At 36.1% G+C, this 16,505-nt stretch overlaps 1 protein-coding gene and 1 long non-coding RNA gene across 5 annotated transcripts in view; both read right to left on the reverse strand.

Moving 5' to 3' along the window:
• Nucleotides 1-1,906, reverse strand: part of LOC121105537 — a 42,612-nt gene extending 40,706 nt beyond the window's left edge. The window contains exons 1-2 of one of the 2 annotated variants that reach the window (XR_005838113.1): nt 1,882-1,906; nt 1,144-1,199 (exon numbers count right to left, since the gene is read on the reverse strand). This is a non-coding gene — a long non-coding RNA (uncharacterized LOC121105537). Of the gene's footprint in view, nt 1-1,143; nt 1,489-1,881 lie in introns of those variants that run through there. The other variant, XR_005838114.1, reaches the window with a different exon arrangement.
• Nucleotides 1,907-11,690: 9,784 nt separating this feature from the next.
• The window catches only part of PMS1 (PMS1 homolog 1, mismatch repair system component), an 87,236-nt gene continuing 82,421 nt past the window's right edge, over nt 11,691-16,505 (reverse strand). For all 3 annotated transcript variants that reach the window (XM_008687260.2, XM_040642913.1, XM_008687261.2), the window contains 2 exons: nt 14,919-15,079; nt 11,691-11,926 (listed from right to left, as the gene is read on the reverse strand). In XM_008687260.2, coding sequence (XP_008685482.1) covers nt 11,762-11,926; nt 14,919-15,079 — 326 coding nt within the window. In that variant the 3' untranslated portion in view covers nt 11,691-11,761. The remainder of the gene's footprint in view (nt 11,927-14,918; nt 15,080-16,505) is intronic.

Here is a 16,505-nt window from a genome sequence, read left to right on the forward strand (position 1 = left end):
CTTTAGTCCCCATTCTCACTTTTCTACTTCTCTCACTTTTCCACTTCATTCAATTCTGAGTTCCAAAGAAGATTTGGTAACATCTCTGGGGTAGATATAACTTTCAAATTCTTCAACATTGTTACAAAATAAAAGCATTTTGTTGAAATAAAGATGGTCTGTTTATTCAAAACAAGGAGAAGCTGGAATAAGAGCTTTCATTAATTATGGAGATTTGCCCCAGGAAATATATGAAACTTACCCACCCCAAGTAGGTATTAGTGACAGCGGTTTCAGATCTGCCTTAGAAAGATACTTTATGTCATTGAGACTTGATGCAATCTGTTTCTAAAATGGAGTTATGAGTAAGAGAATAATTTGAGAAGAAAAGGAAAAAGAAATTCAATAAATTTCTGGAATTGCTTGAGTTGGACCTTCAAAATGTTCTTATTCTTTTCCTTGAAGAATTAGAAATAATCAGACCAAAAATATCCATATACTACAGCAAATTTCAAAGAAAATGTAAATTATTTTTAACTATATAGGAGCTTTCTTTCATTAGCTTAGTAGAAAATTAACTGTAAATTCATAATATCAAATTATTGTCAGCATCTATTTACTCTAAGATACTGTCATAATGAGCAACTTACCAAAAATGATATACGTTTGTTATATTTAGATGTACAGTGACAGACTAAGCATTTTTAAAATACTTAAAAAAAAAAAGAAAGGAAGGAAGGAAGAAGGAAGCAAGCAAGCAGGTAGGGGCAGGGCAGGTGGGCAAAAAAATAAAATGCTTTGTTTTTTAACTGTAATATTTCTTAAGAAATAGTTGAAAAGAGATAAGGGATGTGAACTAATATTCACTGAGTACTATGTCCTAGGTATTGTACTAGCTGCTTTACATTTTCCCTCATTTTGTCTTTACAAAACTTGGCAAAGTAAATATTATCCCCATACAACATAGAGGTGGCACATAGAAGTTAATACTCTATCATAACAGAGCTAGTAATTGATAAAGCTGGAATTTAATACTGAAGCTTTCCAACTCCAAGGCCCACAGTCTTACAGCATACTATACTACTGACTCTTAAATATAGGACATATATGTCTTATATTTGAATAAAAGTTAAAATTTTAAAGAAATTTGTATATTTCACTGACATATCATGTGCTTCTTTTGAACTACCATCTTCACTTATAGTTTCTGTTTCTTCCTCCTTTGGGGAAAAGAAAAATGTAATATTAGGACCAGTCTTAACATGTATATGAGAGTAGGCAGTTTTACCCCAAAATGTATATCCCTAAATTGCCTGAAATTCAGTAATTTAGAGATTAATTTCAGAGCAACTGATTCATTTTAAAAATCCAAATATCCTAGTCATTCATAGCATAGTTTTCCCCCCTCTATGACAGAATGTATCTTTATATCATTTACATTGATAAAAAACCCTTTCAATCTAATCCTTTTTAACACTTGGCCAAGATCAACCAGATTAAGAAAAAGGAAGTGTAATCTGTGATTGGGAAAGAAAGAACAACCAAGAAGTTATCTGGAAATACTTAGGCCCCTAGGGAATCCAGAGAAAGTACAGAGACAGTAATAAGGACATGAAACCCACAAAATCTATAGAGAAGGATAACAAAATATACATTTCCTCCCAAGGCGACACATCAGAATATTTGCTGTTATGAAAATGAAGACAAATTAAATAAATTTAAAGCATCTTTTTGTCCATGTGCACCATAAACTCAACATTCTTGTTAAGTATGGTTGATCATCATCCAAAGTCACTAATGAACACAATTTACTGGCAAATATTAGACAGAAAAATGGAAAATAAAAATATATGCTTTAAAATTTACTTTGAATTTACGTTTAGAACTAATATATTTTTATACCTCAAGAATGTCAAATTCTTCTTCAAGCTCTTCTAAAGAAACTTCTTCTTCTTCTATGTTGAATGAACACAATGAAAATAAGATGACTAAGACACTTAGACATAACATAAATGGAATTTTAGCAGTGTGATCTTTTTCAACTAACCTTCCTTACTCCTTCCAATTCATTTTCAACATGTTTTAAACTAATATTCTTAATGCACCGTTTTGATTATGTTACTTTTCTTCTTAAAAACTTTTAGCTGCTCTTACTAAAGAAAATCTTTAGTCTGGGGGCGCCTGGGTGGCACAGCGGTTAAGCGTCTGCCTTCGGCTCAGGGCGTAATCCCGGCATTATGGGATCGAGCCCCACATCAGCCTCCTCCGCTATGAGCCTGCTTCTTCCTCTCCCACTCCCCCTGCTTGTGTTCCCTCTCTCGCTGGCTGTCTCTATCTCTGTCGAATAAATAAATAAAATCTTTAAAAAAAAAAGAAAAAAAAAAAGAAAATCTTTAGCCTGATATTCAGGGCCCTTCAAAATCTGTTTCCAAAAGAATTTCTAATCTTACTTCCTGTGACCCTCCTTTGGATGAAGAATAAGAGTACTGGTGAGTCAGTATTTGCAGATTTGGAATTAAAAGAAAATAGTGCTAAATAATAAGCTATCATTCAAATATACAGATAATTATAGATTGCCTCTGCATGCTGGGTGATAAAGATAAGCAGAGGTAAAACTATATATAAGAAAGATTACAATACTTAGTGACTTTAATACTAATTATACTAAGCATTGAATGAATGACAAACACAAGTGCTAGAGTTTAGGGTTTACTTCACTGTTTTGAAACAAACAAACAAACAAACAAACAAAACAAAACAAAACAAAAAAACAGAAGGATGCCCAAGCACAGGTAAGAGTCCTATAAGCTATGAGTGAGAAGGAGAAAATAAGGGAAGAACTTTTGTAGTGATCAAACAAAGGTTCCCTCCAAACCTAGGGTTTCTTCCTTTCTTCCTATTGACTCTGGCTGTTGCTCTCCACCTAGAGAGCATTTTTATTTTGTCTTTTCTGTATTCTTTCATATTCTTTTACTATTTAATTTGAATGTCTTTTTCTATGTTAATGGTTCTGATCTCACTTTGTTTTTTAATTGTAATCCACTGCAAATCCTTTTTGGAAATAAACAGTGATCAAGTCACATTTTCTTTACTGTTTCAATTTTTTTTTCCTTCAAAAAGCAAACAAATTAAAAATGTATCTGAACAGATATTTTTCCAAAGAAGACATATGCTCACATGTACATGAAAAGATGCTCAACATCATTATTTATTAGGGAATTGCAAATAAAAACCACAATGAGATATCACCTCACACCTGTTAGAATGGCTATTGTCAAAAAGACAAGAAATAGCAAGCATAGGCAAGGATGTGGAGAAAAGGGAACCCTTGTGCACTGTTCATGGGAATGTAAATTGGTAAAACCACTATGTAAAACAGTACAGAATTTCCTCAAGAAATTAAAAATAGAACTACCATATGGTTCAGCAATCCTTATTCTGGGTATTGAAAGAAAGAAAGAAAGAAAGAAAGAAAGAAAGAAAGAAAGAAAGAAAGAAAGAAGAGAAAAGAAAGAGAGAGAGAAAGAAAGAAAGAAGAAAAAAGAAAGAAAGAAAACACTAATTTGAAAAGATATATGCACCCCATGTTCACCAAAGCATTATTCATAATAGCCAAAATATGGAAACAACCTACGTGTCTAATGATGAATGAATGGATAAAAAAAAAAAAAACCCTGTGGTATAGATCTACAATGGAATATTATTTAGCCATAAAAAACATTTGTGACATTTGCCATTTTGACATGGGTGGACCTAGAGGGTATGATGCTAAGTGAAATCAGTCATTCTCTGATCTCTTAAATGTGGAATCTAAAACACAAACTGATAGATAGATTGCCAGTTGGTGGTTGTAGAGGCTGGAGGTGGGGGGGGACTGGGTGTACTGTGTTTAAGTTTAAATAAATTGAGTAAAAATTATTTTTAAAAGTACACTCAACATTACATAACCTATGATGGAAGAATGTGAAAATATTTCATTAAAAATGGCAAGTGTGAAAAAAATAAAGTGAACAAAACACATGCAAGAAACTTGAGAAACAAAACAACAAAATAAGAAAAATTCCCAGCCCCCACAGCCCAGTTGTGCAATATTCTTCATGAAGAATATATCACCCTTGCTGATGTGATTTGCATTTATTCTGAACCTGGATTTTTATTCCTCTCATTCAACATTGATTCTAACAGGGTTATTTGTGGACTATTCTCTTTTAATAGACTAAATCTTCCTGACGGCAGATATTATGTTTTATTAAATTTTGAATCCTTCTATGTCTTGAATTCCCCAAAGTGGTTTTGATAGATGTCTGGTAAAAACAGTGAGTGAATAAATTTGAGTAAGTTTTAAAATGTCACTAAAATCATTCTTTATGAAAGAGGTAAAGCCCAGAGGAGATGGCCCTTAAGAAACTATTTTGGGGAACGATATCTAGACAAACAAGAGCATGAATCAAAGATAAAAGAAAAGTTAATATTCAGTAAAAATTATTAATCTCTTTCTCACTCATAGTTTGATCCCATGGATAGGTGACAACATGGGCAGGTAAGAATAGAAAATTCTAGTGATTATGTGGAAGAGCTGAAAATCAGACCTTCAAATAATCCTCAAAAGTAATATTATCTCCAGTCTCAAAGGCATAATCATAAAATGACTTAAATATAAATTATTTTTTAAAATATAAATTATTTAATGCTAGAACATTTTCATGAGAAGAAAATAAAATGTGGGGCACGTGGGTGGCTCAGTTGGTTAGATGTCTGACTCTTGATTTTGGCTCAGGTTGTCATCTCAGCTCAGGTCATGATCTCAGAATCACAGGACTGAGCCCCAAGTTGGGCTCCATGCTTCTCTCCTTTTCCTTTTCCTTTTGCCCCCTCCCTGCTCGCACGTGCACTCTCTAAAATAAATAATCTTTTAAAAAAAGGAAAAAAGAAAAGGAAAATGGGAGACATTTCATAAATTTATATTTTAAAAAAGACCACAACATTTTTGTATGAAAATTTCAGATGAATTTCCAACTCCTATACTGATCATTTTCTCCAAGAAAAACATGACATTTTAGTAATAAACCTTCTCAAATTGGCATAATGTAAGTGTTCTGTTTGTCTATCTCTGTATAATAAACTACATCAAAACTTAGTGGTTTAACAATTTATCTTTCATGGTCCTGGAGGTTGATGAGCTCAGCTGGGGCGGTTCTCACTCTAAGTATTTCATATAGTTGTAACAGATGGCAACTAAGGCTGGAGTCATCTGAAGGCATCTTCCCTTATGTCTGGCACCTGAGCTTAGGATGGCTGAACAACTGGGATAGGTAGTCAAGCATCTTTCTCCACCTGGCTAGCTTGTGCTTTCTTCTAACAGACTCAAGGTAGAATAACTTCTTATGAGGTGACTGACTTCCTCAGAGAAACTGTTTCGAGAGAGCCAGCCAGGAGGAAAGCCACAGTGGAAAGGAGGAAAGCTGCAGGAGGAAATCTGCTTTATCTTGGACGGCATATAGTGTCACTTCTGTTATAATCTAATGGTCAAGGTAATCATAAACTAGCCCAGATTTAAGGAAGTAGAGGAATAGTCTCCACCTCTTAATGGGGGAATGGCTTGTGGGTACAAGAAGGTAAGAACTGATGGTGGACATTTCGGAGTCAGGTACCTCAGTAACATTCTTGAGAATATATAAATTCAACTTTTTTTTTTTTTTTTTTAAGATTTACTTATTTATTTTTGAGAGAGAGTGTGTGTGCATGCAGGGGAGTGGCATGAGAAGAGGGAGAGAAACAGACTCCTCGCTGAGTGGAGCCCAAGGCAGGGCTCCAGGGCTCAATCTCAGGACCCTGAGATCATGACCTGAGCAGAAATCAAGAGCCCGAGATACCTGGGTGGCTCAGTCTGTTAAGCGGCTGCCTTCGGCTCAGGTGATGATCCAGTCCTGCTTCAGGTTCCTTGCTCAGCAGGGAGCCTGCTTCTCCCTCTGCCTGCTCTGCCTGCTGCTGCTCCCCCTGCTTGTGCTATTTCTGACAAATAAATAAAATCTTAAAAAAAAAAAAAAAAATCAAGAGCCAGAGGCTCAACTGACTGAGCCACACAGGCACCCCTAAATCCAACTTCTTAAATAAAGAATGGTGTCGCTTAAGAAAACCTAACTTCCCAATGAAAACTGAGAATAGAGAACCATAAACAGACTCATAATTCTGATTATTTGATTTTCAGTAAACGTTTATATTAAAAATGTATCTGTATTCTATTTCAAGAACCTAGCATTTGGCCAAAGGATTATATGTGTACTCTTGTTAACCCAGTATGGTTCCTGAACCAGTAGAAATGTCAGAAATGCAGAATATCAGATCCTACCCCAGAACTATTGAAGCAGAGTTATATTTTAGCAAGATGCCCAAGAGATTCATATGCACACTAAAGTTTTGGGAAGTGCTGACTTGAACCATACTCATACACTAGTATACACAGGGTATCCTCAAACTTCTCATCATAGGAAGAAACCTAGAAAAGATGAAGTATCCTTCTTCCAACTCTGGAGCAAAGAAGTATTGTATATTTAACTTTGGTTTTAAGTGGAAAAAACAGCTAAAACTTGACTGCCCCTATAAAATCTTTGACAAGTTAGAAACTACTTGTGTGGAGTGGAAATCTTGTTTTTATCTGGGACATCAAGGATCATCCCTACGTATGTGGGAAAATGTTTGATCTATGACAGTTTTTTTAACATAACTAGGGAAGTTAAGGAGACAGACCCAAAAAGGTGCAAAGAACTTGAAAACAGATTAGAAGTACCTTATGTACATTTAGCTAGTTATATATAAAGACACATGGAAATGTTTTCTGCTATTATTAGTGAATTATTTAAAAAATATTTTTAGGCAGGACAACATCACTGTCTTGCAAGTTAGCTTGCTATTATTTACCAATGTCTTTAAATTAAATGAAAGCAAATTTAAAACCAAAAATGTCCTTTTTAAATAAATGAAATTAACTTTTGAGAACATACCATTTTCTTCCAAAAATATGTTCAATCCATTCACAATTTCTTGCTTGTTTCTTCTTAACTCACCACTCATTTCTATGATCTAAATTATAAAATATAAAATGCCTACAAGAAAGTTCTTAATCAAATAAGTTCAACATTAAAGATAATTTTTAATTTGCCACCATTATTTTGTCTTGCTAGGAAATTATATTTGAACACTGAGGTCCTTTATGAATAAAACTATTTCATTTCAGGAACAGCTAGAAACTTTAGGTTGGTTCCCAAAGGCCCCAGATACAAGCCTAGATTATAACTTAAACATCTGATATAATAATTTTCTAAAAAGATATTGAATTATTTTCCTAGTCTGTGAGAAACTCAAAAGAATTAGTTGCAATTATATTGACTTTTTAGTAAAGAAAGGAAAGGCAAACGAGCCTCTATTCTTCTAGTAATCGGATATCACCATAAATTAGCCAAATGAGGAGAGACTTCTTTTCCACTTTAATTCTATTATGGCATCATCTCAGAGAATCTAAACTGAAATCGCCCACAAGGCTACAGGGCCCTCGCTACCTGTCAAATAGACTCTTTTCAATACTACAGAGCCTTTATCTCTTTCCATTTGGATCACTCACACTGTCTGAATTCTTAAGTAGCCTGCTAACTTGTTCTATCTGCTTTTAACTTGGCTAACGTCTTCTGAACCTTACTGTGTACTTTCCTGCTTAAAAATTTTAATGGCTTTCCACAGTCCTTATGATAAAATTTTCCAAATCCTTTGGGCGCCTGGGTGGCTCAGTAGGTTAAGCGTCTGCTTTCAGCTCAGGGCATGATCCCAGGGTCATGGGGCTCCCTGCTCAGCAAAGAGGCTGCTTCTCCCTCTCCTTCTGCCCCTCTCCCTGCTTGTGCGCGCTCTCTCAAATAAGTAAATAAAATCTTTAAAAAAAAAATCCAAATCCTTAGAGGCCTGAGACCCTTTATGAACAATGTACTGCCTAGTATTTTAATCCAACCTCCGCTTACTCAAGATCCAATGATGTAGAATTCCTTGCATTCATCAATACACTGACACATGCTATTCCATCTGCCTGAAATACCCTTCTTTCTTCTCCCAGATAATTCCTTAACAAGATTCAGCTTACTAGTTTCTTCCATAGATTTCTCCAAGTTGGAGTGGGTGCGCCTTTATGTGCCCATAGTACATACTACATACCCTCCTAACATTCATATTATATTGCAATAGTTTTTCTCCTCTAGAGGGCAAAAAATGTCTTTGTAGTCTGTGTTTAGCACTGAGTGTGACACTCCATGTTACCGAATAAACAAAGAAAGTAATATACAACTAAAGTAGAGATGGAGGGGTTTGTTTTAGTGATTTCTAGTCCAATTTGAGCAAGGTGGAAGAAATCTACTCCCTCCTCCCCCCTGCCACTGATTTATAGTTTAAAAGATTTTATGGAAAAAGTGGCCTAGTCAGAGGCACTTAAATATGGTCAACAGTAAGGTAGTAATAATTAACTGAAAAGAGGTTATTCCAGGTCCTGCTAATGAATGTTCAAGACAAAATAGGAAGAAACAAAATTATGGAATGTTATAAATGATTGTGCACTTGGGGGTAAAGTTTAGCATCTTCACTGCAGAGATGAAAAATAATGAGCTGAAAGAAATGGATTTGAGACTGTTGGGGGAACTCTGATACAGGATAGGGCAGTGGTTCAAATCGGTGTGGCTCAAATTTGATAACCACTGGGACAGGATTTTAAAAACTAGAGAAAGGATCTTTATATTAATTTGTAGTGGTTTAAGGAGGAATAAAAAGTATAATAAAAAAATAAAACAATCTCAAGACAGCAGTGGTGAGACTTAAGTGACGTGTTGCTAATATTACTGAAAACAATAAAGGTTTTGAAGGTTAAAAATTTGTTAAGTTTAGGTGAGATCAATCAAAAGATCCAGACTAAGGTAACAGTTAGCCCTCACTTATTCATGCTTATAAAGTAACTGACAATATCAAGTCATTTTTTAAAATTTGGCTTTGCAGTAAAATTTATTCTTTCAGTACTTACCTTGCTTTTCTTTATGGTAATAACATTTGAAGTAGAACTAGTAGAGTACTAGATCATCTGTGGGCACTGAGGCAAATCACTTACTTATTCATCTGTAAAACTGTTCGGATTAGATCACCTCAAAGGCTCTTTTTATTAACTATGAATCCACCAACACTGGTTTGCCATAATCAACCTAGAATGCTCCAATTCCAACAAGTCTAATTCATTTAAATACCTTAATATCATTATTGGTATTTTAGTTTGCTTGGTGACTCTGGTTTTTAAGTTTGTGGGTCAACATTTGGGTGCCCAATAAACAGGTCATATTTATATATTTAGTTAAGAAATGCAGGCTGCTGGTGAGCTGGATTGCAATTCCTACAATCCCAGGCACAAAATCTGGATTAAGATCACAGAGAATCAAATAGCCAGTGTAAGTAACGACAAAAACCTGTCCATCGGAATTAAGGCCTAACATTTTCAATAGGTTAAATAAACGGAACTTCGTAGGCACTGCTGGACCACGCATGGCTACCTTCAAGGCAAAAGGTCCAACGTCGGCGGCCTGTAGGCCTCGCCTCCGCATGGCTTTGGCGTCACTTCTGTGCCTTAGCTACGGCTGGGAGGCTAAGTTAGGCTCTTGGGTCTCAAGAGCACTTTGGAGAATCCACACCCTGCGAGTCCCCCCTCTCCCCAGCCAACTGAGAAAAAGGGGCAATTTAAGGTAGGCTTTTCTTTCTCTCTAGATCTCCTCCCCTCACCCTTAACGCCCAGTACCAGCCTCCCAAACTGCAGTGGCCGTTACCTCCATCCTGGGAGCCAGGGCTTCACCGTCGCTGCCGCCCGCTCCAGCCATTTTGTCCCTTGGGGCCACGGCTGCTGCAAGGACTTGTGGGGCGATGGGGAGGGCACCCAGGGCAGCGCCGGGGCGGGGCTTCCGCGGCCTCCTACGAAGTCAGGAGACGGGGCCTCAGACCAGCCTGGATCCCACTCACCAAACTCCCTTAGAGAAAATGCTACTGCCCAAAGTTGAGCTAGGATTCCTTACAGTGGTGCCAGGGAGCGTTCTGTACTTCTCTTTTCCCCCAAATACTTTTATTGGCCTTAACGACTCTACAAGGCCTATTTCTCATGGCAGGCAGTTTAACAGTGGTAAAGAACAGGAGTTCTAGGGATAGAGTCTCAATAGTACCTACAATCCTAAATTTGTTAAAGATTAAATGGAGATCATACAAGCTAAGTAAGTGCATTGTGTATCCAGCAAATAGCAAACCTGCCATCATTACTACTAACCTGATTGGGCACAATCCAAGGCTGCAAAAAAAGGCCATTGTAGGATCTCCTGCAACAACTGTTACCAGCTAGAAAATGAGTCCTAAATTTTGCTTGGCACTGGCACAAATGTGTGATGCCAATTCGTCATCTTCTATATCTCCGTGGGCTTCTCTTTCCTCAATTTACCCAGAGACTCAGAATGTCTCCCAGAGAGGGGTCCCAAACTTTCAAAGGGGATTATGGAAAAAATACAGTATTTAGGTTATAGGTAAAGGATCATGTTGTCAGGGAAAAAAAGGCCTGGCTTCAGGTAGAATTCCAGGTATCACAATTTGTATCTTAACAAAACAAGGTTCGTAAGAATTGAAAACTTCTTGAGAATTATGGGAGATAGTACTGAGTATGGAGATAGTGTATCCAGTATAACACATCTTACTTTATAAAACAAATATATCCATTAAACATGTCTCAACTTTCTGTAAATCAAGTGTTTTGGTGCACGGTGTGTGGGACCTAGTTTTTTAAAGGACACGATGAATAATCTTAACCTAAATTTTCTGTTAAATCTCTGGATCTTCCCATTTTCTCTGACAAATGTTAACCTCAAAGCCCAATATTTCTGTTACCCCAAAATAGAGGTAAATGGCAGGATTTTGAAAGCTAAACTTTCTTCCTCTAAACTTCATTTTCTCACTCTCTCCCACTCTGTCTCTCCATCCTACTTTAAACAACATGGACAACTTCTGTCAGGTATCTGCCAGCTCAGTCTTTAATTTCTCTCCGCACAGGACTGACCCAGTGCATTAGTCCACTCAGGCTGCCATAACGTAATAACACAGACTGGGTGGCTTAAAAGAACAACAGACATTTATTTTCTCACAGTTCTGGAGACTAGAAGTCCAAGATCAAGGTGCCAGCATGCTTGGTTTCTGGTGAGAAACCAGAAACTATTCCTAATCTATTCTTGGATTATAAAGGGCCACCTTCTCTTTGTATCCTCACATGGGAGTTGGTGGGAGAAAAGGAAAGAGAGTGAACAAAAGCTCTGATGTCTTTTTTTACAAGGGCACTAACCACGCCATGAGGGCCCTTACCCTCATGAGTTCATCTAAACCTAATTACCCCTGAAAAGGCCCCATCTCCAAATTCCATCACAATGGGGGTTAGGACTTCAACATATGGATTTTGGTGACACAATTCAATCCACAGCCCTTAGTAAATCAACCACCCAAGAATACTAGGTATTTTCAGTTTGCAGTTTACAACCAATAATTATTATGAAGGCTGGTTCTTGAGAATAAATTGAATAGTTGACATTGGTTTAAGTTTTCAAAAATTTTTAAAATATACAAGTCAGTGAAGCTTCACTTATAAAATACTTAACACATCATAGTACAAAGATGGCTTAAAAACTGACTCCTATTATTTTATTATGAAATCAATTTCAATATAACAAATTTTCTTATACATATTTAATCAGGTAGCTTCTGGAAGATGGGTTAAATGATGAAAAAATGGGCGACCATGAACACACCCTTTAATTTCATTTCCAAGTTCGTCCTTCATTCTGTAGATAATGTCTTGGACGTCCTCTTTGGATAAGTACATGGGCAACTGTCTAGATAGACGCACTGCTTCTCCCTGTGAAGAGAAAGCCATATTTTACCATGATATACCCTGAAGCAGAAAACATGTTATTCCTAGCAAGAAAGAAGACAAAAATAGATTATATTCTTATTATTCATTCACTCACATATTAAGCACAAACTATGTGTTAGTCGCTACTGTAGGTTTTACACACAGTGGAGAGTAAGACAAACATCCTTGCTTATGTGAAATTTATATTCTAGTGCAGAGAAACAAAACAGATAAAGACAAAATTGTGGGGCGCCTGGGTGGCTCAGGTGGTTGGGTGTCCAACTGTTGATTTCAACGCAGGTCATGATCTCAGGGTTATGGAATGGAGCCCCATGTTGGGCTCCACACTGGCATGGAGCCTTCTCTCTCCCTCTCCCTCTCCCCCTCCCCACACCTCTCTCTCCCTCTCTAAAAAAAAGAGAGAGAGACAGAGAGAGAGAGCGAGTCCTGACATGAATGGATGAATGGGAGGTAGAGTCAAAGCCTGTTGATGAACTAGTTATGAAGGATACAGAATCAAGGATAATGTCCACATTTTTGGTACGGTGATGCTGTTTTCTGAGATAGGAAAAACTGAGCATTTAGGGGTAAATAGTATTAGCAAAGCTGGCTTCTTTTAAGATTTATTTAAAAAAACTGTACTTCAAAGAACTTGAGCCTACTATTCTAACCACATACCCTCTCCCATTATCTTTCCAACCATCCTACTCCTTTCCAACTAAACCTATTGTTTTCTTCGCTTTGACCTTTAATCTCCTCAGTCCCTCCTAATTCCTCTGCCCCATCAGCACCCTTCTTGTCATCCTTGTATTCCTTTTTGTTCCTACAAATTCATCTTTATATTCCTCTAGGACCTAACACAGTTTCTCGTATACATTGTGGGTTCAAATGTGTTCACTCACCCCCTTGTTCTACCATATTCATCTTGTAATCCTTATACTTGGATAAACTGTATCATGTACTATTGGAAAAATCACCAAACTATCCTGACTGGATCTAATAACAATATTAGCTCTTATGAGTGCTCCATGCCATTTGGACATCTTAGTCTTCTCTAATCAATCTTCTCTTATGGTACCTACAGCTCTTATTTTCAGATCTTCTCTACTACACTCAAATCCCCAATACCTCACCAGCCTCTTCATTTTCAGTAATTTCTTCTACACCTTCATCACATGTATCATACATGACTTCTCTCAAGTTTACCTCAAAATATTTTTACTTCCACCTTCCCTCTCGTCTGCTCTTGACTGAGAGAAGTTTCTCCTTTCTAAAACTTATATTGTTATCCCAACTTCCTTCCTGCCTCTTCTGGAACATCTGCTTTCCAATCTTATACGTCAGTCTTTTCCACCAACAACATACACGAGCTAATCTCTCTTCTTCTTTTCACCACCATATGACTTGCTGCCTACTCTTTTTCACCACTGCCCCACTCTTAAGCCACTGGCAAGTCTTCCATCTGGACTACTTTTCTATTGCCACAGCTATCTAGCAGCCATACCAGATGGTCTTCAAGCAATTACCCTATAAACAATCTGATACTACTTTCTCATTTTTAAATTTCTTTTATTCCTTGACCTTTATATCTATGCCTCTACTGGTTTTTCTTTTACTCTCCTACCTTTATTTCTGATTATCTTATTCAGCTTGACCTTAAATGGAAGTATTCCTGTAGATTTTTTTTTTAAGATTTTATTTATTTATTTGAGAGAGAGAGTGAGAGACAGCGTGAGAGGGGAGAGGGTCGGAGGGAGAAGCAGACTCCCTGCTGAGTGGGGAGCCTGATGTGGGACTCGATCCTGAGACTCCAGGATCATGACCTGAGCCAAAGGCACTCGCTTAACCAACTGAGCCACCTAGGTGCCCCTCCTTTAGATCTTACAGAAGTTCTCTTTTTTTCCTAAACTCTCTTCTATAACAATCAATCCACAACTGACTTAATGTAATGAGAGACATAGTATTAGTAAAAATATTTATATCTAATCCCAACCACTTTTTTGGTTATTTTTGAAATCATATTTCTTCCCAGGTGGTTTTTTTCAATAAACAAAACACTACCCTCAAACTCCTTCAACCTTCATTTAAGTTTATACTACCTCCTTCAGAAGAACAGATTTCTTTGAAGTCATTAGAAACTCAGTGTTAAATTGCTCCCACAAAAGGCTAGGAAGTTCCATAGGTCAAAGCTCTTGAAGGACTTACAGAATCTACTGAATAACAATCTTTGGAAAGGGTAAAAAGTGGACTTTCCTGAAGTCTGACCCTCAGAATACAGTGGGCACATCATGATTATAGTCTAAACAAAAATGGCCCATTTTTTTTTTTTTAAAGGGAGAAAACAAATCTCATTTACATTCAGGTTTGTTCTTGAAGTAATACCAAACTTGAGGAATAGAACTTCAAACATGGAGACACTCAGAATTGTTTCCCAATCACTATCCTATACTTGGACATTCAAAACCTTATAATCTTCCTCCAACCCATATTACTTCAGAACTTACTTTTTAACCCACTGTTACATTTCTCATTTGTGGTAGATATTCCTAGGAAACTAAAATTTCCTTTTATTCAATAATACATCTTTCACTTTTCTTCCCTTTTTGCCCTTGTAGAGATCGGTGATTGAAATCCCACTGCAGTTCTTTATAGACAGGTATTTGGTGTAAAGATGGAGAAATCTTATATCCCTTCTTAAAAATCAGAAAAATTTCTCCGAAGGAAAAAAAAAAAATCAGAAAGAACTTCACTATAAAGGGTCTCATGCATAAGGCTCTTCCTCAATATGCACTCAAGAAATAATGTTAAAGTAAGGATCCATGATAGTTTACTACAACCAGTCTATGATATGAAATTTTTTCTTTTTTAGTATTTCTTCTTACAAACAGATAATAAACCTTATAGAAACTTTACTATTTTGAAAACTTACTATTTTAATAAGAAATAGTTAAGTATGTTAAAACCTAACCAACCTACATAACCTAATAATGCATACCTCTAAATAACTTATGACTTTGCGAGGTCTACATTCATAAACTTCCTTTGCATTTTTGTTTAATATAGCATTAAGAATTTCTTTTAAGTCCATCACTCCATAGAATGGGAGACAATTAGCCATTTCTTCTATTTCCAAGTAGTCTTCAGCAATGGAAACGCCTAAAAGAAAAATAAATAAAACCACATGTAGATAGAGTTAGTTTTGTTTAAATTATATTCCAGAAAATATCTATTAAAAACAAAATCACTGCTAAAACACTTAATGAGCCCTCCTTAGAATTTAATATAGTCAGGACAAAGTTTTGTTCCTTAGTTGGAGAACAAATAATAATTTCCCATAGGATTTCACATTAAGTCATAAGTGCTCATAGACACCACATGTGCTTTATATCATTTAATTTAATCTTAGTTATTGCACTTCTGTTCCCTACATTTGTTTAGAACATTTCTTACTTTGGAGAGAAAATGGAGTCCCATGATATTTATTAAAATAAAACTGGTCTAAATGTTTTAACAACTGCTGCTGTTCAAATTTTGTTCTACTAGTTTAATACTAATTTAAAGGCCTGAATTATTTCTGTGATTATTTAAACTTACAAATTATAAAAATACTCACATAGTAATTTATTTTTTTCCAGTTTTATTGAGATATAATTGATAAACACTAAGTTTATGGTATACATAGTATTGATTTGATACACTTATATATTGCAAAAGGATCACCACTATAGTAACTTACTAATATATTACTAATTTGAGGTAATGAAATACTGTTTACTCAGTAATGTTTACTCAAAATATTTTAGTAAAACAATATTTTAAAATTGACATTATTTATCAAACTACTTTAAATAATTTAGTGACTAAAATAAAACTAAAAACCAGCTACATGATTAGCTATATAATGGGGTAAAATATCCATAACACCATAAATTCCAAAGGATCAAATCTGGCTTTAGAATGCATTTTAAGATGTTGCAAAATAGCAAATATTTGACTTCTTTGGCTCCATCTGCGTAACAGTGTTCTTAATATTTAAGTCCACCCATGTTACCTAGAATTAAGAAAATGAGACAGTTCAATGTTGGGTAACTAGCAGCTATCAACAGACGAATAAAAAAAGGAGTGATGTAGCTTGAAGAGTTTCAGATCCTGAGACGTCAGTGATCCTGTCCCTAATCTGCTTCCAGTTAAGATCACTTCCTTGACCTGGATAAGATACAATGGTGGTACACTAAACAGAGCAGGCATCCCTGGAAACAACTGGAGAGTATCAGAAGATCTATAATCAAGCATTAAGGAATAAAACAGAGAGTTTTGTCAAGGGAGACAAAATGAGAGTTTGAGCAACCAGGGGAACTTAAATGGGACCTGAAACAGGATTTACACAGGCAAAAAGGAGGAGGCAGAATATTATAGTCCACATCTTTTTACATATATAGATAAGGAAATTACAAAAATATTAGCCCAGGGACTTTTCACTATTGCTGGTTCTTCACATTTTATAGTATAATTAGACTGAAAAGTCTAATACTGACAACATTTGCCCTGGAAAATCATACACATTTCACAGAATTACTTGTGG

Source organism: Ursus maritimus, unplaced genomic scaffold (assembly GCF_017311325.1).
Source record: "Ursus maritimus isolate PB19 unplaced genomic scaffold, ASM1731132v1 scaffold_1, whole genome shotgun sequence".
Taxonomy (NCBI): domain Eukaryota; kingdom Metazoa; phylum Chordata; class Mammalia; order Carnivora; family Ursidae; genus Ursus; species Ursus maritimus.